This window comes from Pituophis catenifer, unplaced genomic scaffold (genome assembly GCF_029215685.1).
Source record: "Pituophis catenifer annectens isolate HBS135680 unplaced genomic scaffold, rPitCat1.0.hap2 SCAF_3, whole genome shotgun sequence".
In the NCBI taxonomy this organism is placed as follows: domain Eukaryota; kingdom Metazoa; phylum Chordata; class Lepidosauria; order Squamata; family Colubridae; genus Pituophis; species Pituophis catenifer.
This window is the reverse complement of record NW_027256883.1, coordinates 67344243-67370119: the sequence shown is the minus strand read 5'-3', so window position 1 is coordinate 67370119 and position 25877 is coordinate 67344243. Positions and strand designations below refer to the sequence as shown.

General features: G+C 39.9%; 1 protein-coding gene across 2 annotated transcripts in view; it reads right to left on the bottom strand.

Annotated features, from left to right (window-relative positions):
- Window positions 1–25877, bottom strand: part of JARID2 (jumonji and AT-rich interaction domain containing 2) — a 255478-nt gene that overhangs the window by 49130 nt on the left and 180471 nt on the right. For both annotated transcript variants that reach the window (XM_070940676.1, XM_070940677.1), the window contains exon 4: window positions 12570–12739. In XM_070940676.1, coding sequence (XP_070796777.1) covers window positions 12570–12739 — 170 coding nt within the window. The remainder of the gene's footprint in view (window positions 1–12569; window positions 12740–25877) is intronic.

The window sequence follows — 25877 nt, the reverse complement described above, 5'->3', positions numbered from 1 at the left end:
GCTAAAACACAAGGAGAATTCTAAAGTAAAAATGAAGTATTGGAGGGGAGATGACACTGATAATCGGTGCTTACTATGAATGATGCTTAAGTATCAAGGCTGGGCAAAGTATAAAGTCCTATTTTGCTTGAAAACCTGAGTTAAATACAGAAAAATCAGACATGAGATAATTTCCCATTATAAACTACTTCCAAACATTTCAAAGATGAAAAATAAGAGGCAATATCAGGACATCCTCAAAAGTGAGATTCAAGAGATGAGGAGGAAGATCAGTAGCTGAAAGCGGATGAACCAAGCATGAGATGATGACAGTGAATATGATCACCTTAATTTATTAAATATATAAGCTGCCAACTCCCATAGATTACCCACATTTGCAATTGTAGTGTAAGAATTCTAAACAAGAGATAAGCAGTGTGATGACAAGTAGTAAAGACATCCTGTTTTGTTTTTAATGGCCAAACGCTTATCAATTTTATAAGATTTGTAAGATTTTCATCTCGCTCTTTCCTGAAAACAGTGTGATTTGAGACAATATTTGAGAGGAGCCGAGGTGGTATAGTGGTTAGAATGCAGTGTTGCAAGCAAACTCTGCCCACTGTCAGCAGTTTGATCCTGACTGGCTCATGGTTGACTCAGCCTTCCATCCTCCCAAGGTTGGCAAAATGAGGACCGAGATTGTTGGGGGCAATATGCTGACATTTGTAAACCGCTCAAAAAGTGCTGTAAAGCACTGTGGAGTGGTAACTCCAAGTGCTATTGCTATTGACACATCACATTCTACACCTGGGAAGCACTTGCCCCATAATCAGCACATACGTCCCCACTAGAGAATTAAGCAGAATCTGGCTTTTCCATTAAATACCTTTCTTCAGCTTTTTTCTGAAAGAGAAAAAAAGCCCCCACACATACCAGAAACCATGGAAGAATGTAGAAAGATACAACTATAGGTAGCCCTTGGGTTACAACCATTCGTTCAGTGACTGTTCAAAGTTATGACAATACTGAACGAGAGGAAGTTATGCCAGCTTTTCGGTGTTCCAGTCATTACAGCACCCCTGAAGTTACATTATCACAATTTGATGTTTTCTGTCAGTTTCCCACAAGGAAATCAACTGGGAAGCAACAGGAAGTCAGAACTTTGTGATCATGTGAGATCCTTGCTTAATGACCCACAAGGTCCTTGTCTAATGATGGCAACCATGACTTCCATCTCTAAATGACATGGTCATATGATATCCCATTTTACAACTGTGTTGCTTAGCAAGTTTCTGGTTCCAAATGCCATAAAAACACAAGGATTACCTGTACTAAAGATAATATTGGGGTTGGATGTGGGGTTCGAGTATAAATATCTTTTAGAATTATTGTAAATAATGTCATTTATAGGTCCTTTGTCGTTATACTTAATATACAATATAAAATAAGCACATGGACTTGAATGGACAATACTTCAAATTACTGAAGCATTACTCAGTGTAGATAGGAAAATCTGCTTAGGGGCTCTTAGGTTGCACTTACTGATTTCAAGAATTCCCTCTTACATTTTCCTTCTCCCATTTGGCTGGTATGTTCATTTTAACTGCAGCTGAATTAAAGTACTTTGTCCTGTTGGTTAATCTTAGTGCAATATGATGCAGTTGTCACCAATAATTTTCTCTATGGTCTCTTTCTACTAGAGGTGGGTAAACTATTTCTGGAATGTACCACTTTAGATTGCAAGTAAGAAACCACATCATTTCTCAAACAACAAAACACACACATCTCTGAAATTCCTAGTCTAAACCTTTCTTCCTATAATAGTGGAGATAAAATTGGAAGTTGTGTATAATTTTTTTCTTATTTTTGGCACTGTAGAATCACACAAAAAAACCTGAAAGCATGAAAATATAATAATTTCCCTTACCTATCAATACTCATGTTTTCTTAACTGCTCCAATACACTTTTTGAACTGTGCTGATTTAACTTTGTTTAACCTGAGCTCAAAATGCACTCAACTGCAGCAGATCCTATTGTTCTTTAAGGGGGCCCTTGTGGATATTTGGAGACAGGAAATATGCGGGTGGGGTGGGAATTTGAGGAACTGATTGTGTGTGTTTTGGAGATGGGATTACAATACTTTAAAATGAAAAATCTTTCAGAGATTAATTTAGGAAGCAATGCCCGGTTACATGGCTTTTAATCAAAAACTTGAAATACACACGTAAAAACATACACAGAGGCATGTATATTTGTTATTTATGTTTTGGCTAATTGGTTTTCTGCTTAGGCCTGAACCTCTTTCCAAGAGAACCTAGAAGACATCTAGAATCAGTAGAGAAAAAACACAGGAAATTGCAAATAAAATCATTGACCAAAAAAAAGAGGCTAGGCTGCATTAATAGAGGCACAGAATCAAGATCATATTTAATGTTAGCACCACATTATAATGCCTTGTTAAAACCACACTTGGAATATTGCATCCAGTTGCCAGGTTATAAAAAAGATGTTGTGACTCTAGAAAGAGTTTACATTGGCATCCTTCAGTCTCAAAAGACTATGGTATTGTGCTCTGGAAAGAGGTCCTAAAACAGCATCTAGTGTGACTAAAAAGGCCAATTCGAGAGTGGCAATCCCTTCCACACTGAGGGCAGATACATTCTGTCCCCTGCCCAGCCCCCAGATTTCTCTGGGACTGCCTCTTTGCCTCAGCCTGCCGAAAAAGTGTCTCTTCGAATTGGAGAAGGCCATGCTAAAAGAGTGCAGGGAAGAGTAACAAAAATGATTAGAGGATTGGAGGCTATAAAGAATGGTTGCAGGAACTGAATATGTAAATCCTTGTTTAATGAAAAGAAGGATTAGGGGGTGACATGATAGCAGTTTTCCAATGTCTAAGAGGCTGCCACAAAGAAGGGGGTGGGGATCAACTTATTCTTCAAAGCATCTGAAGGCAGAACAAGAAGCAATAGATGGAAATTAACCAAGGAAAGATCCAAGAAAGAACTAAGGAGAAATTTCCTGGCACTTAGAACAATTGATCAGTGGAAGGTTTGCCTCCCGATTGTGAGTGCTCCATCACTGGAGGTTTTTAAGAAGAGATTGGACAACCATTTGTCTGAAATGGTATAGGGTTTCCTGCTTGAGCAGGGTGTTAGACTAGACGACCTCCAAGATCCCTTCCAACTCTGTTATTCTGTTAAAATCAGAGACTAAACCAAAGAAGGAAATTAGGGTTAAAGAACTGAAAATTCAAACACCATGCCAAACAGCAATACAGAGACAGTTCAGGAATGAAACAGCACTAGCACTTAGATCAAACATTGCTTACCTGAACGTTCCTTCTTGGTGCGCTGATGGAGAATCCAAACCGTGGGTAATGTTCACGTTGAGCTTGTCAGAGACTGAATGTATCACTTTAAATTTTCTGCCTCGGTTCCGCCCCTTCTGCTCGACTGATGTCAGTTTAGTTCACGAAGAACAGGTAAGAAGACGACGGTAGTCCACAATCAAGGCGCCGGACCTGAATCCTTAAGGTAGGGAGGGTTGGATTCTCCATCAGTGCACTGAGAAGGAACGTTCAGGTAAGCAACGTTCGTTCTCCAGCGCGCTGCTTGGAGAATCCAAAGCGTGGGATGTACCCAAGAAAGTTAATTAGGGGGGGTTATCAGACAGGTCCGGGTTAAGCACTGGAGTAGTGACCGACTGTAGAACACGTCGGCCAATGGCAGCATCGGCCGCCACAAAAGAATCAATTTTATAATGTCGAATGAACGGGTTTAAGGTGGTCCAGGTGGCAGCTCTGTAAATTTCCGAAACCGAGGCTTGAGTTGCCCACGCAGCTGATGTAGAGGCACTCCTGGTGAAATGAGGAAGGACTTTGCCCGGAGGAGGCTTGCCTGACGAGGAGTAAGCCTTGCAAATATAGGCTTTTAGCCATCGACCAATCGTGGTAGACGAAACTTTTTGTCCCAGAGAAGCCGGAAGAAAAGAAACAAAAAGAGCTTCAGAACGACGGAATGCCGAGGTCCTCTTGATGTACCGGCGTAGAGCCCTCCGAACATCAAGGGTGTGCCACTGTTCCTCTAGCGGGTGTCTGGGATCCGGACAAAAATCGGGAAGGATCAGCTCCTGAGTGCGGTGGAAAACCGAATTGACTTTCGGGATAAAGGAGGGGTCCAATCTGAGGACGACTCGATTAGAATGGAAAATACATAAATCCTTTCGAACTGACAGGGCAGCCAATTCAGAGATCCGTCAAGCCGATGTCACCGCAATCAGGAACACGACCTTGAGTGTCAGGAGACGCAGACCAATAGATCCCAAGGGTTCGAAAGGAGGGGCCGTGAGAGCTCGGAGGACCAGCGGGAGATCCCAGGAAGGATATCGATGGACACATGGAGGCCGGAGATTAGCTGTGCCCCTCAAAAAAGGATCTAATCCGTCGATTGTGAGACAGAGGAACATCCGAATCGGTAGAAAGAACGGTGTTCAAGGCAGCCACATGTCTGTGGAGCGTGTTTGCCGCAAGGCCCTTGTGGAAACCGGCATGCAGAAACTCCAACACGTCGGAGACCGAAGCAGAAGTGGGATCAGAATGCCTGGCGGTGCACCAGGAAGCAAAGGAGCGCCAGGTGGCATTGTAAATTCTGGTGGTGGAAGGTGTTTCTCCGGACAAGTTGTCTTTGGTCAGGAGGATCCTCTCAAGTGCCAGACGGTCAACTGCAACCATTGAGGCTCTGGATGCAGTATGACCCCCTGGCTGAGAGAGATCCTGTGGTCTGGGATTCGCCACGGAGGAGCCACCGATAGGTCCAACAGGTCGGCGAACCAGGACCTGCACGGTCAATGGGGAGCGACAAGCAGGACGTCTGCTCGTTCCAGGAGGATCTTCCGGATCACCCTCGGCAGGAGTGGGAGAGGGGGAAAGGCATAAAGAAGGCCCTGTGGCCAGGGGCATAGGAGGGCGTCGGTGCCTTCTGCTGTGGGGCAGCGGAACCGGGAGAAAAATCTCAGAAGTTGTGCGTTGGCCGGATGGGCAAACAGGTCGATTATGGGGCGACCGAACCTGGGGGACAGTTCTTGAAAGAGGGATGGGTGGAGGCGCCACTTGGCCTGATCGATCTGCTGACGGCTGAGCCAATCCGCTTGGCGGTTGTCAGTGCCGGATATGTGGTCTGCCGTCAACAACCGAGTGTGTGATTCTGCCCAAGTCAACAGCATGGTCGCTTCCACCATGAGGGGAGCCAATCGAGTTCCGCCCTCGCGATTTACGTGCGCTTTTGCCGTCACGTTGTCCGTGAGGACGCGGACGTGTTGGTCTTCCAAGAGAGGTTGGAAATGAGACTGCGCTAGTCTGATCGCACGAAGCTCCAGCCAGTTGATGTCGTTGGCTGCTTCTGCTGGAGACCAGCGACCCTGTGTGACCTGGTTCTGAAGGTGGGCACCCCAGCCCATCAGACTCGCGTCTGTGGTCACCGTCACCCGTGGAGGGTTTTGGAACAAACACCCGGAGAGCACGGATGGCGAGATCCACCAAAGTAGGGAATCGTGAACTGCTGGAGGTAACCGGACTCTGGACCTGGAGTTGCTGCGGCGGGTCTGTTGGAAAGGTAACAGATACCATTGCAGAGGCCTGGAGTGGAATCTGGCCCAAGGTTCAATGTAGAGGCAGGATGTCATTTTGCCTAGGAGGGTCGATAGAAGCAGCAGCGGCACCCGGGGTAGTGACAGGATCTGGAGAACCAAGGAGCGAATGCTGAGACGACGGTCTTCCGACAGAAAAACCATGCCCAGCTGAGAGTCCAAGATCGCCCCTAGGTGAAGAATCCGAGTGGTGGGATGGAGATGGCTCTTTCCGACATTCAGCGTGAAGCCGTGCGAACGGAGAGCAGATGTCACCAACTCGAGATCCCTCAGGGCGAGAGCGGGCGACGACGACAGGATGAGGATGTCGTCGAGGTAACAGTAGAGCCGAATGGGGATCAGCCGGAGAGAGGCGGCTACGGCGGCCAACACCTTCGTAAAGACCCGCGGGGCTGACGACAGGCCGAATGGCATTGCCCAGTATTGGAAATGCAGACCGTTGTAGGCAAACCTGAGGAATCGGCGATGTGCTGGCCGGATGGGGATATGCAGGTAGGCCTCTTTCAAGTCGATGGAAGTCATCAGGTCTCCCGGGCGGATGCAGTCCATTATCGACCGTAGTGTTTGCATCTTGAATTGATGGTACTTTATGAATTTGTTGAGCGCCTTTAAATCCAGAATTCCCCTCCATCCTCCTGAATTTTTGGCCACCAGGAAAAAGACGGAGTAGAAGCCGGTCCCTTGATGACTTAGGGGAACCGCCTCTATAGCCCGAATGTCCAGGAGATGTTGAATCTCCGCGTCCATTAAGTCCCGCTTCGTTGGATTTGCTGGGACGGGGCAGCTGATGAATCTCAGAGGAGGGAGGGAGCAGAATTCGAGGGTGAGGCCAAGACAGATAGTTTGGCGGACCCAGGCGTCCGTCGTGGTCTGCTCCCATTGGGACTGAAAAAGATGGAGACGACCTCCAATGGGAGCCGAAGGGAGGGAGTCATTTCCCCCTTCTGAAGGGATGTGTGCTGGAGCCCCTGTAGGGCCTCTTGGAGGAAGATTGTCAATGGCCCCTGTCGCGAAAGCCAGAACGGTCGGAGGGTCTGTAGAACCCCTGAAATGACGGGCGGTATTGATAGGACCCGCTGGGTCCGGAATCTGACCGAAAGGGCGGCCGTTGCGAATATGGTGAATAACGACGATCTGCTCGTCTGAAGGAAGTCGGCATCGCCTTCCGCTTGTCCTTATCCTCAACGAGGATGGGATCAAGCGCGTCCCCAAACAGCTTCGTCCCTTTGAATGGGACAGAAGCCAGCTGCCATTTAGACTTGTTGTCTGCCTTACAGTGCCGTAACCACAGGAGGAGGCAGTGGCGGCGAGGGAGCATGAGGCGAACTTGGCCGCATCCAGGGATGTATCCGCAGAGTATTCTGCCGCTGCGACCAGTTTATTAATATCCTGATGCAAGTGCTTGTCATCCTGGGGGAGCGGTCCTGCAACTGGCGTAGCCAGATGAGGGAGGCGCGGTTGAAGAAAGACGACGCTGTCGCTGCCCTGATCGCCCAAGCAGCCGCCTGATGGTTTTTTTGTAGTAGGATCTCCGCCCGTCTATCTTCAGAGCATAAGCCGTCCGCCACATCACTAGTCAGGACAGACGACGCTGTTAGCTGAGCCACGGGGGCGTCCACAGAAGGTAGAGTCAGCATTTCCTGTAAGTTAGGCGCTGAACAATACAAATTTTTGTCTAGGCCATTTGGGGCTGGCAAGGAAACAGGTAAGCTTCATGGCCTTTGAATGACCTCCGTAAATAACTGAGGGCAGGGAATAGCATCCTGAGATTCTGCCTGAACCTGAAACAGGCCATCAGAAGGGAGGGAGGATGAAGACGCGGCTTGTTGGTCAGGAGGGTCCGCCAAATTTGTGGAAACCTTTGCCTTGTGTAGCAAGGACTTGAACAAGGCCGGACGAAAGAGCCTTGTCAGCGGAGGTTTGTCCGGTAAGAGGCCCTCGTCCTCCGAAAATTCTGAGTCTCTATGGTAATCGTCCTCCCAGTTGGATTCCTCGCTATGAGCGGAATCTTGATAACCTTCATAGTCAAAGTAGCGGCCGGCATAAGTAGTAGCCGAAGTCTGGTGAAAGGGCTGAGAACCCTGGGAGGCAGCAGGAGTCCAGGTGCCCGAGGCCATCAAGTTGGATATCGTGGCAGCTACGATGGACTGGATGTCCAAAGGTGGGTCAGGGCGGGAACCCTCACCTTGTCGCAGGCCAGCCGCAGTAGGTGTGTAAGTAGCTGAGGGTGCGGGCCGGCTTGAGGAGGAACGAGACCTGGGCCCCGCCTCGGGCTGAGCAGGAACGAAAACAGCACTGGGCGAGGCAGTAGGCCGAACGGAAAACTCCGTAGCGGAAGCAGGCTCCGATTCTATTGGTGGTTGCGGAGCAACGGCCAAGGCCTTTTGTTGAGCCAAACTAAATTGGCGCTCTAGGGCGCGATGTCGACATTGCTCATCCTTACGTGTCGAAGAAAGGCCGGTGGAGGTGGGATGGGCCGAAGAAGACGGAGGAGCAGAAGCCACACGCGAGGCCCGTGACTGCGACTTGGTCTTTTTCTTGGCAGGAATGTGGACGGTGACGTTTGGGCCGTCAGAAAGTTCGAGGTCGGATGACAGCACGGGATCCGCCATAGTGGATGACGCAATGGAATCCAGGTAATTTATTAGTTGGTTTTTTTTTTATTATTATTATTATTTGGTTATAAGTGTGAGACGAATGTCACTAAGTGAATCGCCGAACAAGAAAATATATTTGGCGCAGCAGGGATCCTAGGGTAGAGAATCCTTGATGTCACTGTGATGTAGACGTAACTATGAGACAGCAGTCACTAAGCGAAGCGCTGAACCGGCAAGATATACGAAGTAATAGAGGTCTCCGAAGGGTGTCTGGAGAGGTGCTGGAAGGCAATTGAACCGATCTAGACTTGAAAGGCTTCTGCGCATGCGCTAGGAACACCCAGGAAAGATAGGGGCTATCTGAAGGACGAAGCCGAAATACCGTCTGCAAGGTGATCTGAAGCTCACGGAGAGCACACAGCGCCAGAAAGGGCTAAAGCACTATCCCAGAGCCTTTGAATTTACGCGCTGAAATTTCAACCGCTGACGGAAAATTTCGCTGTTTGAAAGGGATCCAAAATGGCGGCGGGCGGGAAAAAGCTCCTCAGCGGAGTGGCAGCACAGACGGGATGAGCGGCAAGGCAGGTCTGTCGGGGCGATGCCACGGGGGGTCGATCGGCCTCCGAAACAAATAAGGGCACAATCCGGCAGTCGCTGGAACGATTCCGCCCAGGAAGCCCAGAATCGTAATCAGCTAAGCCGCAAGACTCGCCAGCAAGGCCACAGGGTTTCAAGCTAGGCGGTCTGAAACACAAGCCTCTGAGCGTGCTCCGGCCGGTAGCTTGCTCAGAAGCTGCAAATCTGTCAATTAGCGCTGATTACCAAGGACGCGCTGGTCGGCAAATTAGAGCTCAAAGGGGAACGTTGAAGAATAAATTATCCAGAAGGGAGGCTAGGAAGCCAGGATGGCCCAAGGCAGGCTGAGGCCCAGGGGGGGACTCACCAACCGTTGCCAAAGTCAAACAAGTCCGAGGTCAAGCCAATCAAAGACAGTCCAGAAGTAAATAAATGGAAGAAAATGATGGAAGGGAGGAAAAATCCAAAACGTGGGTAGACAAGAAACGATGAGAATTGCCAGAGCAAACCGAAGTTCAGTCTCTTCCACTCGACTGAGTGAACTAAACTGACATCAGTCGAGCAGAAGGGGTGGAACCGAGGCAGAAAATTTAAAGTGATACACTCAGTCTCTGACAAGCTCAATGTGAACATTACCCACGCTTTGGATTCTCCAAGCAGCGCGCTGGAGAATTATATACTGCTCCATAGTGCTTTACAGCACTCTCTGAATAGTTTACAATGTCAGCATATTGCCCCCAACAATTTCATTTCAATTCAATTCAAATCTTTATTGTCAGTGCACAACATATGTGCAATGAGATTGGCTGAGCTCCCTCAGTGCACTCCACCCCCCCGTCCCCCAAACACAATACAACTCACAGTGAAGATATTTTAACTATCTCTGAAGGATGGAATACTAAGTCAACCTTGAGCTAGTCAGGACCGAAATCCTGGCTGGGGGCAGAATTAACCTGCAATACTGCATTCTAACTACTGTGCCACCATAGCACAGAAGAGTTTTCCTCTCTCGCTGTTAGATATACAGACCAGGTTGAGCAGATGAGGGGGAAAGTCCCAACTATACAGAATGTCTCCTCTGAGCCATCACACTCATTCTTATTCATCTATAATCTTTGCTATCCTTGCAATATAGTGAGAACTGCCCTTAAAAACATTTATATTTTCTTAGTTCCTATTATACTACATGTGCAAGAAAAGCTGAACCTGCAGACTTTATGTTCATTTAGGCTCAGTTCTGCTATGGAACTAAACCTGATATGAAGTTACTCAATTAAGTACAGTAGCAAAAACACACAAAAGAATAATGTGGTAAAACAAATATCCAATACTTTTCAGTAACAAAGTATATTCAAATGTTAATTATTAACTAAATTCATGTTAAAAACCTTGTTTTTCAGAAAATGTATTAAAGTTACATATGCAATTTCTCTAATCACAGTTGAAGTAAAAAGCATCATACCAAGTATGCTTGATTTTCACTGTAAAACTTAAGTGCTTGAAAGGTTTCATGATAATACCAACAATGCTAGTTTAAGAATTCATCCATATAATTATGAAATCAATACATTTGTTCTAAGACATTTTGAAAGTTTTTATTCTGTAGTAAAAGATAAGCATCCCTCATGTGATTACTGTGGTTGATGTTATGATTAGTTAAATATTAAAATATGTCCTATGCCTACGTTTCTTTAAAACACTGATTTGTTTAACTACATTTAGTGAGTATGTCAGGAGCATCATTTAGATCTGCTGATTGCTAAATGTGAATGAGAGTTTAATAACTATCATTATTTAACAGAAACCTATAAAGGAGCAGTGTCTTTCTTTCTGTTAGGAAGAGACAGGATGCTATTTTTGTAACTGGATGCAAAGTCTTGGCATAGGAAAAAAATAAACAGTGCAGTTTTCATTGGCCATATTTCTCACTAATGTCAAACACTCTAAAACCTCTGGGAATCTTCTATAATTATAATTAACATGTCAGAATGAAGGTAATGCATATATACAGTTGCAAGAAAAAGTATGTGAACCCCTTGGGATTACGTGGAGTTTTGCATGAATTGGTCATAAAATGTGCTCTGAACTTCATCTAAGTCACAACAATAGAAAAACACAATCAAAGTCGCAATGCATGTAAAAATAATTGGGGCTTTGATCCCATGATGACATCCCAGTCGGCATCTTGACTTTTTTTTGATCCTTCCATGTTAATAAATATTCCTGGGAAGCACATCTGCTGGTTACTAAGGCTGAAACTAACTCATATCCTTGGAACCTCTGGAACCCACTAGACTTTTGAACACTGAAGCGAAGCAAAAAAATAGGCAGACTAAACAAAACCTAGTATCATTCTTTTCACCACCCATTGTTTTCCCACAAAGCATTCTAAACATACGATTACCTTAAACACATACATTTGGAACACAATAGGAAAAAAATGCCAGGGAGGAGAGGAAGGATTTAAAATGGGCAAGCTAACAGAGAACTGCATGCCTATACTCAAATCTCTCACAATCGTTTTTTCCCCCTCTAAGAAAAATAGCTGTATGTGTGACATATACACAGTAACTGTACTTATAAGTGAAAGAAATTGAAAAGGTTGGACGGAAGTTTGGGGGAGTTTCCAACAGTTATTTCCAGAAAACTCATTATGTGGAAGTATAATGTTACAATCCAAGATGTGGGTGGAGGTGGAAGGATGAGATTTTCTTGCAGTTCTTTATGTCCTGCAAATACCTTCCTTCCTATTTCCTTATATGGATTATTTCCTCTCCGCATCTCTTCTTTTCTAAATCAATTTGTTTGTGACAAAAAGAGATGATGTTCTGAAGAAACTGCAAATGTCAAAACTTCTTGAATTCAATGTAATGTAGGGCAAAGGTTCTGTTCTCCAAATAAAACTTGTTTTCTACATTATACTGAGATAAATAATAATTAAAAATACACAGTTCATATAAAGATAAATTAAAGAATAACTAACAAACCAAAGTTAGAACATGTATTCAAAGTATATATATGATTGCACCAATTTCTTTAATCCATAAAGCACTTCTTGTTTCAGTACAGAGAATATTTCCAGTTAATAAAGTGACAGTGGGCATGTTTGTACTTAACTACTTAAATAATGATAGCTATAACTATTTGGGAAGAAGGATCTCGATGTTTAATAGCTATGTCTTCTTTACAGAACAAATCCTGGCCTAATGCTTAGATAGTGAGAACTCAAAATATTCTATTTGAAGCTTACAAGCCATTTATAGAACTGTCAGCAGAAATAAACTAACACAGAAACATGCATAAGAGATTTATTTATGAATAAGACAGTTGCTGCTGGTCTGACAGATTTCAAATTAACCATAATTTACACTGTGTCCAAGAGCCTCAATTCAGACATTTGCCTGAACATAAGGCAAAAATGAGCATGTAGAAAGATGCAGCCTCTATGGGTTCAGGCAAGAGGTCAGAAAGGTGCATTTGTTTCAATCTAATAACCTGGGACTTTGCTTTATTTGAGACCTGTCTTGCATAGAGTTCTATCCTTTTCAGGGTACCACCCAACATAGTTGTATAGTAGGAAAAAACTGGAGGAAGTGCTTTGTATAGGACTTTGAGCTCCTAAAGGAAAGGCAGGATATAATCCTAATAATTAAATAAATAATCACTAAAACCATCAAGTAGAATATATGTTAATGAATTCATAACATTTGGAAACCTTCAAAGTCTGAATCTGTCTCTTGATTTAGGTGGCAAGATGGAGAAAAACGTCTTACCTCGAAGGCAGAGAAACGTAAGGAAATCTTCTGTCTTAGGCTTCCTTTTGGAGAGGTCAGAGATCTGTGTAGCTGGAGGGGGCAATAATGGCTCAACTATCTTTATTGGAGTTGTGCTGGGACTGTTTGGCTGAGACTGAGCAAACTTTCTTTGTGCTTGCAGCCTTGGCCTATGGAAAAACAGAGGAAACACAAATGCAGTTAGAAGGCAGGGACTAAAACAAAAGATGTAGAATTCGATTTGCAATATCTTAAAATCAGTGTCAACATACTTTTCTGTCTTTACTGGGGTTCTTATGAAGTCAATATTTGTTTTAAACGTACTGAGGATGTTTGAGTTGTTGTAATGTATAATGTAAACCACTGAGAGTCATTGAGAGTATGATGGAATGTACATTTAATCAATAAACCAAAAATAACTACTGTAACCAACTAAAAAAAAATCCAGAAACCTGCTTTAAAAAGCAAACATCCAATAAAGAGCTTCAAGAAAACAAGTATGTACAACAAATATGCTTTTTGGAAGATCTGGAAACCAATGAGAAGAATGACAGCCATGAAGCAGAAGGACGGAGTATTTTTATTAGTCAACAACTTTCAAATGTAAATTTTAAATGATGGTGATACTAATATGTCAGGGAATTGTGCAGCAGGTGTCCAAATGAAGTCAGAGACACTGACACGAACTTGTAGTTTTATATAAAGAAATATATTTTACGTCTATATATACAGCAAACAAGATAGTCAGGCAAACAGGAGCATTATGAGGTAAATTATCGAGCACACAGGGCACCCAAAAGAAAAAGGCGGGGGAAAAGGGAAACTCCCCTTCCATACTCACAGCAACCAATCACAGCACAATTTACCTCATGCAGAACCAATCAACCACAACTGTGAATTCTGCCTCACTGTACAACCCCATTGCTCCAGCCACTAAATTTAAATATCTTAATATAATAATGATATCATTGTGATGATATATAGATTATTTTTATTTTACCACAGCATAATGCTTGCTAGCATTTTGAATTTATATGATTTTGCTAGCAAATTGTATTTCAAACACCTTCTAGAATTCATATTTCTTTCTTACGATTTTTTTATCATAGCCAAATACAAAATACATGTGTGGCATATCATTTTTCAAAAAGTGCACCTCAAGGTTCTTGTTCCTTTCAAATATACATAAATGGTAGGGGGGGAAATCACACTCTATTAGTTAGGTACTGTAAACTGTTAGAGGTGGAAGGCTACATTCAATATGACCATATTCCAGCGTTTTCATTTGAAACTCCAAAAGTACATACTTTCAGGAGATATGTTACATAATTTGTACTAAACATTGATTTCTTGGAACTGTAATATTAGACCCCATTTACTGCTATCAAAAGGCCTCATTCTTTAAACATTGTCAAAGTAGTAGCATCAATTATTTCACACAAGCAACAGAACAACTTTTTTTTTTAAAAGACCAGTTGTGATTTTTTAAAATCACAAACACAGAACTCCTTCAATGATATGAATCTCAGGAAGAGATATATATCCATCTATTGGATAGATCCTGAATATAAATAAGATCACAGCACAAATTTAAATAACCTGGTGATGTCCTCTGTGCCACCCCTGCCCTGTAACAGACCTCTCTTCAAATTAGATTTTTTCCCCACAGATTTCCTAACTCAATCCAATTACATGTCATATACAACAAACTCTATTTGGCTGTCCACTGACAGAACACCTTACAATCCCAAAGCAGAGAATGTCGGTGGTTTTGTAAGAATTGAAACTTGGCTGAAATTGAAGCCAAGTTCCTATCATTTCACCAGCTGATAATGAATGTGCTCATGATTTCGCTCCAAGATGTTGTCAGATATATAAAATACTCCAAGATGATCTCTTAATGAACCATTAATGAGAATAATCATCTGCTTATGCATATTTTTTTGCTTTCCCACAACACACAATGCAATATTATTAAAAGTATTATCTTTTAATACTTAATATAGTGTGCTTCTTGCAAATGTCCTTAGGATTCTCATGATGTAGAAGGAGCTATAAAAAACAAAAAAAACCCTCTCCACAATCCCTCCAAAAGACCAGTTCTGTTATTTTGGGGTGTACCAGGCTCAGCATTAAAAAGGCAAGATGCTGCTTTGGCTAGAAGTGGTTTTTGCAGAACTTTGACTGATGCTTGTTCATGTCTGGCTGCACAACAATTACAAACTACACAAACAGAATCAAAATTGCCTTTTTTTGTACCCTTGAATCTATTTTAACTTCTTTCCTTTTTCTTTTCAGCAGTAATTTCCCCTTGCCTTTTTTCTATGACTAAGAGAGAGACTGACCCAAAATCACCCAGCTGGCTTTCTGCCTACAGTAGGACTAAAATACATAACCTGCTGATTTCTACCCAAATGTCTTTACAAACTAGTTCTTAAAACTAACAATATTTCCCCTAATATAATATGTTCATTTGGTTACTTTTCAAGTGTGTCGCCTAGGAATTTTGCTAGGATTGTCTGCCAGTATCTGTTTCTGTAAATTCCTATAAACTCTTACTTATGTCATTTATTATTTATTTAACCACTTTGTCATCAATATTCTTGCCTTCCATTATTTTTAAAATAATCATTTCCCCCATTGTCTCCTGTCTTCACATCATGTTTCCAAAACATTTAAGCCTTAGCTTCATTATTAGTATTTCCAGTGAACAGTTCAGTCTCAAAATTCAAAAAGGAAGCACAGTACAATAAATATGCTATCACAAGATTTCAAGCATGCTAAACATAAATTAGAGTCTTAATTAAAGTGATTAAAAAAAATCCTTTTTCAGAACCACCCTGTCTTGCGCCAGTAGTTACAAATAGAGGTCAGAGTCAGACCAGACTTCTTTATGGCAGTTATAAATCTCACCACAGTGCGGAAATGAGAAAGTTCAGGAAAAGCAAATGAGTTTATTTCAATTGCTGAGGTTCCATGTAGACAAACCCAAGAACTTGATATCAGAACTGAGTATAGTTTTGTTCCAGTCCAAAGGTTAGCCAGAGAATCAAATGCAGCATATATATATTTTAAATTTTCTATCATGATTACTGGGACTGTGCATGTAAGTTTATCTATGCTACAGTTTGGAAGGTTTTATAATGGTGTAGAAGGTTTCCTGAGAAGGCAAGCATGGGTTTTTTTTTTCTGATTTCACAGAGTTTTGGAACTGCAGAGACTCTGAGCAGTAGCTCATTGGTATAATGCTGCTTCTAGATGGTATTTTGATTGAGCTGAATGGCTGGGACTGCCAGCAGAGCTGGTGTTATTTACTGGAAGTGAGAGGAGATTAAAGTGATTGCAGCAATACAAGTACTAGCAGTGGAGTAGTAACATGACTGCCTCTGCCTTTCCTGGTGAAGAAAGGGAGCTAGAGAGTGGCATGGATGAGACTAGGAGAGGGAAGGAGCCAGGTGGTTTTGGGTTTAGGGTGCTGGTCAGATTCTGGCACTTAATCAGCCTACTAGAAGAGGGTTGAATATATGGATACTCAACCCTGGGTCCTGGAAAAGAGATGGCATACACAATGCTATATAGGGAGTAGAGGTAGACAGGAACATTGTAATGGTGATGGGCTGAGGAAATAAGCTGGGAGTCACGGCGTAGTATGCTTATGAGTATATTTATGAATATATTTCTGGTGCACTCATATCATCCCTTGTATCTGTCCTGAATACCAAGGTGTTAAACTTTAGGAGGTTCAGGGTTTCCCGGTGTTATTACTCAGTACCAGATTGTGACCTAATATTGGATAAGAAGGCTGACTTGGTATGCATTACTCAGACTTGGCTGGGCACATGTGTGTGTATGTGCCCCTCTCCAAAATGTGCCCATCCAGGTCCCAATTGTAGCATTACCCATACTTCAGCAATGGGATAGGGAAGGGACTATAATTATTCAGGGGACTCTGGTTGTTAGGGTGCTGCCTTGTAGATAGCTGGGTATCAGACCTTATTTAGGAGATTGGGCCTTAAGGATCAGTGGGGGTTACTGCCAGTGGTGAAATCCATTTTTTTTTACTAACGGTTCTGTGGGCGTGGCTTGGTGAGTGTGGCAGGGGAAGGGTACTGCAAAATCCCCATTCCCACCCCACTCTGGGGCCAGCCAGAGGTGGTATTTGCCGGATCTCTGAACTACTCAAAATTTCTGCTACTGGTTCTCCAGAACCTGTCAGAACCTGCTGAATTTCACCCCTGCTTTGCACAAATGTTTTGTATATCCTGATTCAAAAGAACATTAAGTAATAGAAACAGCCTGAAAAGAAAGGATGTAAGAAAGGTCAGCCTTTTATTAAAGATCAGGCTGCTATGTCTCTTCTCAATCATTGGTAAAGTCTGGATAGACCAAAAATAAGGGTAATCTCAGCTAATAAAAGAGAAACTGGTTCAAGACCTAAAATTAACACATATTGTTTGTTATATCTACATAGAAGTAAATTCCACTAAGCTCAATGAAGCTGATTATAAAAATGGAAGGGCATTCTCTCTGCCCATTATTCATGGCTAGATAGAACAACAACTGGCTATGAATATGAATTACAATCATCAGTCAGTAAAAAAGCACTCTCACTTTACAGTAACATATACAACTGAAAATATACCACATATAACAAAATTAACAAAGGTATTTAATGTTTATATCATGATTTAGAGTGCTCAATGCTTCGCACACAATAGTCAGTTTGATCTAGTGATCAGATATCAGGCTAGAAATCAGGAAACTATGAGTTCTCATCCTGTCTTTGGTATGAAAGCCGGCTGGATGACTTTAGGCCAGTCATTCTCAGCCCAACTCACCTCCCAGTTATTTGTGGGGAAAATAGGAGAAAGGAGGAGGTATGTTTGCTGTCTTCATTTATGAAAACAATAAAGGCAGGATGTAAATAAATACATAACTAAATACCGGTACATGTTTATAACAGTTATCTATTCTTGGTTTGTATTAATTTGATCCTAAAACTATTTTAAAAATTCCACTTTGCAGCTAAACTGCAAATATCATATGTACATCTATCTTGTTTTGTACTTACTATAATGTTCTCATAGAATATTACACATTCCAACCAATATGCAATAATCCTGAAGTGAGTGGAAGGAAAGGGGACAACCACAATGTGGTGCTTGGGCTGCACGGAGACTTGTTTCTGAGATCAAGATTTAGAGGATAATTTAACGTTAGTATCTAAGGTAAAAATCCCAGGCTATATAAATAAAGTCTCATATGTTTCCCCCATATACTTTTATTAACTAGGTACACTGCAAACACTACTTACTGTTAGAAACATAGAAATATATTTCTGGACAGATCATTTAACTAATTATTAGTTATTATAGTACATACTCATGATTACAAGTCAAATTATTATTTCATGGGCATTTGTATTAATAAAACCTGTTTTATAATCTAATTAAGCACCTGACCCATTCACTCATTTTACTTTGAAACTAATGATCTGTAAATAACATAACAAGAAAAATATGATTATATTTTAATATTATTTTAATTAAAAAATTCTGTAAGTGATGTTTGTTCCTCAACATCCAGCTTGGTTAAAAATGATATAACTGAATAATATGTGAGAAATTGGCAACACTGATTTAGATTGTTCTACAATTCTCTTCTTTCAGTAGTGCTGATTAATACAAACATATTAGCTCACTGAATTTACATTTCCTAGTTTATGGGATTAATATAAATAAGATTTGAATCTCATTACGGTATTTCTTTAATAGTCATAAAATGGGAAGAGAAAGACAGATAAGAATTTCTGATTAAGCTTCAATATATCCACCAGTATAGCTCTTAATTCATCCTCCTACCCAAATCTATACAAAGGTGAAATTAAGCTTGTTTCAACCGTTGCTCTTCAAATAGAATTTCTCCCAATAGAGAGGGGAGGTGGACTTGCACTTTTAACTCCCCAAATCAACTGACAAAAACAGCAGTTCACTCAGCAGTTTGCAATTGCTTATGTGGATTGTGAGCCTCTTGCAACGTAACAATAAATATCCCACATGGATGATATAAGTACATAGGGAAGAAAAAACTAATCCTAATGGCCACATGATACTGTATATTGGAGGTTTCCTTATATTCCCTGGGCCTTTTTCTCCTAGAGAAAATAGGTTTGTTACCTTTACGCTAAATACACACACGCTTCCAGGTACATATATTGACAGACTGGAGGCCTAGAACAATGGCAGTTTTCCCCACCTTGGTCATTATATCTACACGTATCGATTTCAGCTTCCAGAATTCTTCAGCCTACATGCCTACTGTTGACAAGTCTGAAAGAAGTTTGAAAACCTGGACAGTAACCAAGTTTGGAGAACATTAGTCTATGAAATTAAAAAACTTTGGAATCATGCATATCCAGAGAATGCAGAGTTGTGTATGGAATAAACACAGCCAATAATATAGAAGATATATTAAAAAATATCTGTATGATTAAGCAGAAGAATTGCTCTACATTTGATGAGACAGTGAATGATCCAGACCAGAATACATGTTTTCTGGTATAGCCTGTTTATAGCCTATTGTATTTATAATCCAACTGCATAAATTGCAACCTTGCTATATCACAACTCTGCCATATATAGATTTGGAAGCAATAGAGAAGCATTCCTTTTTGCTTTTATGCATTGCGGCCATTAATTTCAGGAAAGCAATAAAAGAGGAAGCTTGACTTTAAAAAAGTAATGTTTAACCAAAGGTCAAACAAAATGAACCATGTTGAAATATAAATCAAGTATTCTAGTTTTACAGTTGAGGAACTTGCATAAAATAACCTAGAAACTCAAACACAAGCAAACACCTCAACTACCAATACATAATTATTAAAAAGATTTATTCTAAAATAAAACAACACACCTAACTTTTGAAATCTCATTTTTGAATTTTTCAAGAAAATGCGGAACAAAAATTATGGCATTTATTTTAGGCAGTGGAGAAGTAGGTTTGATTCAGAATTAATTTGGTAATCGGAAACTATCTTGTCTGTTTTCCTCATTACATTTACTCCATCCTATAATATTAGTGAAGATTTTTTTTAATTGCTCAGTTCTCAGTAGTCTTTCAACATCTCCCAAATCCAAAGATGACATAAGAGTTATTGTCTAACAATAAATCTATCATCAATATTAATTATCTCATTAGTGTAACTTCACAGGGCTCACATTTACATATTGTAATATTGTACCATATTACTGTGATACTGTAATTAGTCTTAACCATGATTTGCTAAATAAGATACAAATTTGCTGAACAAGATTTATCCATGAAACATTGTTTTTTAACAAATCAGAATGGTTGCATTCCCCACATCATATTAAGCCAAAACTGAACAAATCACACTATTAAACTGATATGTGAACTTAGCAAGTATCTTAAACCATACCTTAGAGGGTCTATGACAACTCACCATGGCCAACTCACCACGGGACAATTTGCCAACTCACCACGGGACAATTTGCCACAGGACAAGAGTTACACCAATATCAAAGAAGTAGTGGAATAGAGTCATTAAAGAAAGGATGCCAAATTGTTGAATTGTTAAATTGTCCTGCAGTGAGTTATCCTGTGAGGGTTGGCCATGGCAAGTTGGCCATGGTAAGTTGGCCATAGCAAATTGGCTGTGGTGAGTTGGCTGTGGCGAGTTGGCTGCGGTAAGCTGTCTCATTCCGCCTTAGAGTATTGTCATAGAATTGCAGAATTTCATGTTACAAGGTGGCAACAGATGCACAAATCTCTTGTTTTCCACTGATATCCACAGACCACCAGATCTTTCCAGCCCAGATATGGTAACTCTTATTTGAACAGTTAAACATTTTCATATTTCATCTAAAGTTGACAAACATTTTATAATATAAATTAATGTTTTTTAAAAATCCACTTAGTTGTAAAAGGAGACAATCACCCTCTTACCACAGGCAAATGTAGGATAAGAATTTTAATCTTTGCTCAGTTATGAAGTTTAAACCAGTCATTTACTTTTAGGCTAATCTATCTATCTCCAAACCTGTTGATACATAAGCTCTAAATCTGTCTGTATTACAGAACAATATATATGTATGCAGTAGGAATGTCCAATCTATACTCAGTTGAGTATGGAATGTCCAATCCATACTCAATGTCGAATGAGACCAATAGCAGCATTCAACAAACATCATATAAAGCCACCAGCTAAAGCATCACTGTTGAAAGTGTTACACTGATCAACACTGACATAAACAGAAAGTTGTTGACAAGGTTCAAACAAAAGGTCAAAATGTGGTTATGACAGCTGCAATTTAGGCTTAGTCTGGAGTTTTATTGTGGAATGAATTACTCATCTTCTGGTTTTTCATGTACCGAAATTTTAACTATTTCTGAAAAATGTGAAGACTTACTTATTTATTTACCTATCTACCTACTTACCTACCCACCCATCCACCCACTCATCTTAAAAAGTTGAGGTTTTATAACTCTTTTATGCATTGTATTTACAATTCAAGGTATTTACTCTGGATTTGTTAGTCAGTGTGTATTTTGATATGGGAAAATGTCAGTAACAAAATACAAATTTAGAGCAAGATATAAAATAGTAAAGTTTGTACTAAAGGTAGATAACAAGCAAAAGCAACAGGAAGTTTCCTGCAATTTAGCCATGAAGTGCAGGATGCTATTAGCCAAAAGTAAGGATGCTATTAACAATATATATTGATCTATGTGTTACAACCTGTTGTAAACAGGTGCATTAACATTACAAATTCTCAGCTTTTTTAATCAGTTAAAAGAAAGAGTAGGAAAGGTTGACATTAATGGAGTAAATATATTCAGATCCAAATCCATATACACTATTAGTCACTAACGGTAAGTATCCCACAAATTATTGGCAAAACAATTAATAGAGAAAATAGTATTTACAAGGGATTCAAGAGATTCAGCAGGCTTACAATATTTCACCATAAAGTTTCACTTCCCAAATGCTGTTATTTCCCATTTTTAAACTATCGGCCAAAATAATACTTTTAAAAATACAGTAGACATAGCAAGTATATATACTGACACATAACAATGTATTGTACATGTTCAAATCACATTTATTCCAATCGAGAAATCTGGGGATTAAAAACATGGTGTTTCTATTATACTATTGCACTAATTTCAAAGCAGAACTCAATCAAATGCTATTGAAACATTATAGGTTAATGTCTCCAAAATATTCCACAATTTGCAAAAATGTAGCTTTTTCAGGGTGAAAAAATTCCTTTCATTAGAACTTACACAGTTCTAATAAAAGGTCAAATACTCTTAGAATAAAATATATTCAAAATATTACTGAGTTTAATATTCCTTTCATGACTCAGCTTCAATATGAATCTTCTTCTTTCAATATAAAATCATGGCTAGCCATAAAATTAAAAATAATAAGGGCAGGATATACATAAATAAATAAATAATGAAGTTCAAGCAGCTGCTAAACCCATTGCAGAAACACAATTTCAACAATCCTTCCATTGTATGTTCTATGTTACACTGATTTTAATAGTCATTCTAATAATAGCAGTCTGATATAACAATTTTGCTACTTTATGGAATCTGACATAAAAAACGTTCCATTTTAAGAAGTAATGGTGAAAATTACTGTAACTGCAGTAATAGCATTTTATTTAAATAAAGTAAGTCTACGAATAACATTTTATTTATTTACTCTTTATCTCTGGTTTACATTTTTCCGCTTCTTTAATCAAAATATCAGGACTGTGTTCACACATTTATACTAAGCTGTAAACTAGTTTGCAAAGCATAATGACTAGACAAAAAACACTAAACCCACTTATCAAAATGTTATAAATGTAAATTATTCTAAACTAGGGACATGTAATATTTGGTTATCCAGATGCACTTTAACTGCTATGAGTCCTAGCCAACAGACCTAACGGTGAGGAATTGAGAAAACTGCAGTTCAAAGTATCAAGGAATGGGGCAGAGTGTTAAACTCCACTGTAAAATGATATTTATGCTTCTTTCATTTTATTTCTACAATAAAAAAGATCTTTAATAATTATTGCTTCGTAAAACAGAGAGAAACAATCAAGTCCCCAAAGAGACTTAAATTAGATTAGTTATGGTCAAATTAGAATACAATGCAGTCACAATCCAATAAATCTACGATGTCGTTTCTGGTCTCTGGTGTACTATATCCAGCATTCTTTATAGAGATACTGTATTCACACACAAAGTTTCATTGTCTACAACTGGTACAAATAATTTTGCATTCTTATAGCTATGCTTTGAAATAGCCATAAGCGCTATTTCAAAGTATAATTTTTCTTGAGGAGAGAGGAACTTCAGGGTAGAATGTGGTTGTAACTGACATGTTACAACACACATTTGACTGTATGACTGCTGATGCTTTGATTTATTTAATTTGCAATTTCACCTTGCCCATGAATTTGACATATTCACATAGAGGCCTTGCCCAGAAGGTAAGATAAACAAACAAACAAAAGAAACAAGTCTGTACGGCAAAAAAATCTCCAGTCAATATACAGTATTTTTGTTACAGCCAACTTGTTTCCATTTTGTCCCTTCAGTAATTACACCCTTATACTGAGTTTACCTATTAATGGCTGTATGGGAATATTTATGAAATTTCTTCGGCAGCAATGCAAAGGTGGCTTGCCACTGCCTACTCAGGGACACTTTTTCAACTAGCAACCTAGCCAACTCAGGGTTTATTTGGTGGCTACTAATCCAAAACCAACCAGGTCCAGACATTTGTAGCTTTCCCAAGTTCAGTCAAGTTTGTTTAGTGCTGCCATTTCATCATCTTCCTCCTACCTTTCTAATAAGGTTTTTTATTTTTACCCCTTTCTAGTTTCTTTTTTAAAAAAGATCTTCTGATATGAAAATTAATATTGTTTTGACTTTGTGTATTTTATATTTTTTTAGCTTTTAAAATTGTTGTTTGTACTTCACCCTTATGTTGGTTTATGACCATAATAAAGATTCCTCCTACTTCATTTCCTGTTTAGAAAAAAAATATTTACACACACCAGCTACACCAGAACCCTGGATTTCTTAGAGTAATTGTTTTTCAGCAGACAACAATCACTTTCCACCAGAGAAGATTTAGAAAATAGCTAGACAGAGTGTATATCAGTAAATGTTAGACATCTTCATTCATTGGCTAAAAATACTATCAAGCAGAATGATATTCGTTAAAAATGGAAAAAATAATTGTGTGTTTTGCTTTGTATCTGTTTTTAGAAGGATTATAAATTACTGGGAGGGAGGGGAAGGAATTAATGAAATGAATTAATGACTATCTGGGCTTTATGGATTATCCTAAGGGGGAAGGTCCTCCCCACACTCTCCATTAATGCCTAGAAAAATAGGTGAATGTTGAGTGAATTGTGGAATAAAGTTGCTGTTAAGGGACAGATATTAGTTTTTTCTTAGTTTTTTTTAAAAAAGTGAATATGATGCATGGCCCAGAATGCTGAATTAGGACATAGTTCAGTAGAGCTAAAGCTTTGGCTTGGCATTTTCTTTCTACTAACCTTCAAAAGGTGGTTCCCTTATTTCTATTTTGAAGTGATCCGATACAAAGCTAACCGCAAAAATGTAAAATTAGAAAAAAGATGTAAGCTTCAAACTGTGACTTCTTTGTTTCAACCAATACTGAGTTTTCCTAACTGGTTATAAATCAATATCAAGCCTTCCCTGGATATTACAGTATATACTGTAAATCTTTTTTAGCCAAAACTCTTTTTGATACATACAAACTCATCAGTCTATTCCTTTATGCAAAATGCACAAAAGGCACAAGAAATAGGAAGACAAAGAAATTACGTCATGAGAAAAAAAACAAGAAAATGAAGTATAACCAAATGTACTTTATTGCAATATATCTCTTTATGTTTCCTATTTATCACCATATCCTTTTGAGAATTTTACCAATTTCATTTCTAACTTTCTTGCCTCTTGATCCATTTGGTTTCCCTTCATAAATTTGCTTTACAATTTGATCTTTGTTCATTCTCTCTATATGATCAAACCACCTCAACATACTTCTTTTATACTTTGGTATTCAATCTGTATTTTGATATTCATTCAACATTCATTCTTATACCTATCTCTTTTTGCTACATACTTAAGCATCTGTCTCATTACGTTCAGCTTATTTTTATGTTCTCCTAACCCAAACATCTCTATAACAAAGTAAGCAGAAACATACTCTTATCTAAAGAGATTTTTGCTTATTCTCTGATGTACTGCCTTGAGAATCCAAAGTGTGGGTATTGCTCCGCCTTCTTCCTTTGGAGACTGAATCTGTTGAGCTTTCTGCCACGCCTCTCCTGGTTGTTCCCCAGTTTGATTCAGTCTTGCATCCAGGAGAGACGTAATTTCTTTTTGTTGAGCTATTAGAGAAGTAGTTTAGCTAATTGTATACTTTGGATTCTCGGGGCAGAGAGAGAACTGTCAGAGATATTTAAGCAACTAATTTCACCATGCAGGACCATAGTAGATCAGCCTGCCAGTCAGAACAGCTGAGAGGAGCAGAAAACCGGAGCTTCGGAAGCAGCGCTTCTGGGGCGCCCGGAGGGAAGGAAGGTCAGTTTCCTCTATTATTAACAATAATCAGCTGTAGGGAGAACAGGCTGGGAGGGAAACATACTCTTATCTACAGAGATTTTTGCTTATTTTAACCAACATTCATTTCTCTTGACAAACCACAAACTACATTTATTTATTAAAACTACTTAATACGAACTACTTAAATTTATTTGTGCCCATCTCATTTCAAAGTAATTCCTTTTTTATGCATTTTTACATCTTAAGATTTCCCCATCTGTTTCAGCAACTTTAAGGACATTCTACTAAGGTATATAAATTCATCTATTAGCTTCAGTGTTTTATTACGTATAACTTGCAATAATTCACTTTCTCCCTGCCAAATAGCAATAGCACTTAGACTTGTATACCGTTTCACAATGCTTTACAGTCCTCTCTAAGCAGTTTACAGAGTCAGCATATTGCCCCCAACAATCTGGGTCCTCATTTTACCCACCTCGGAAGGATGGAAGGCTGAGTCAACCTTGAATCTGGTGAGATTCGATCTGCCAAATTGCAGGCAGCCGGCAGTCAGCAGAAGTAGCCTGCAGTACTGCATTCTAACCACTGTGCCACCACAGCTCTTAAATACAACTATCTTCTCTGCTTAACATAGACATATAAACTAAAAAGAATAGAAAACACCCTATTGAAAACATTAACCCA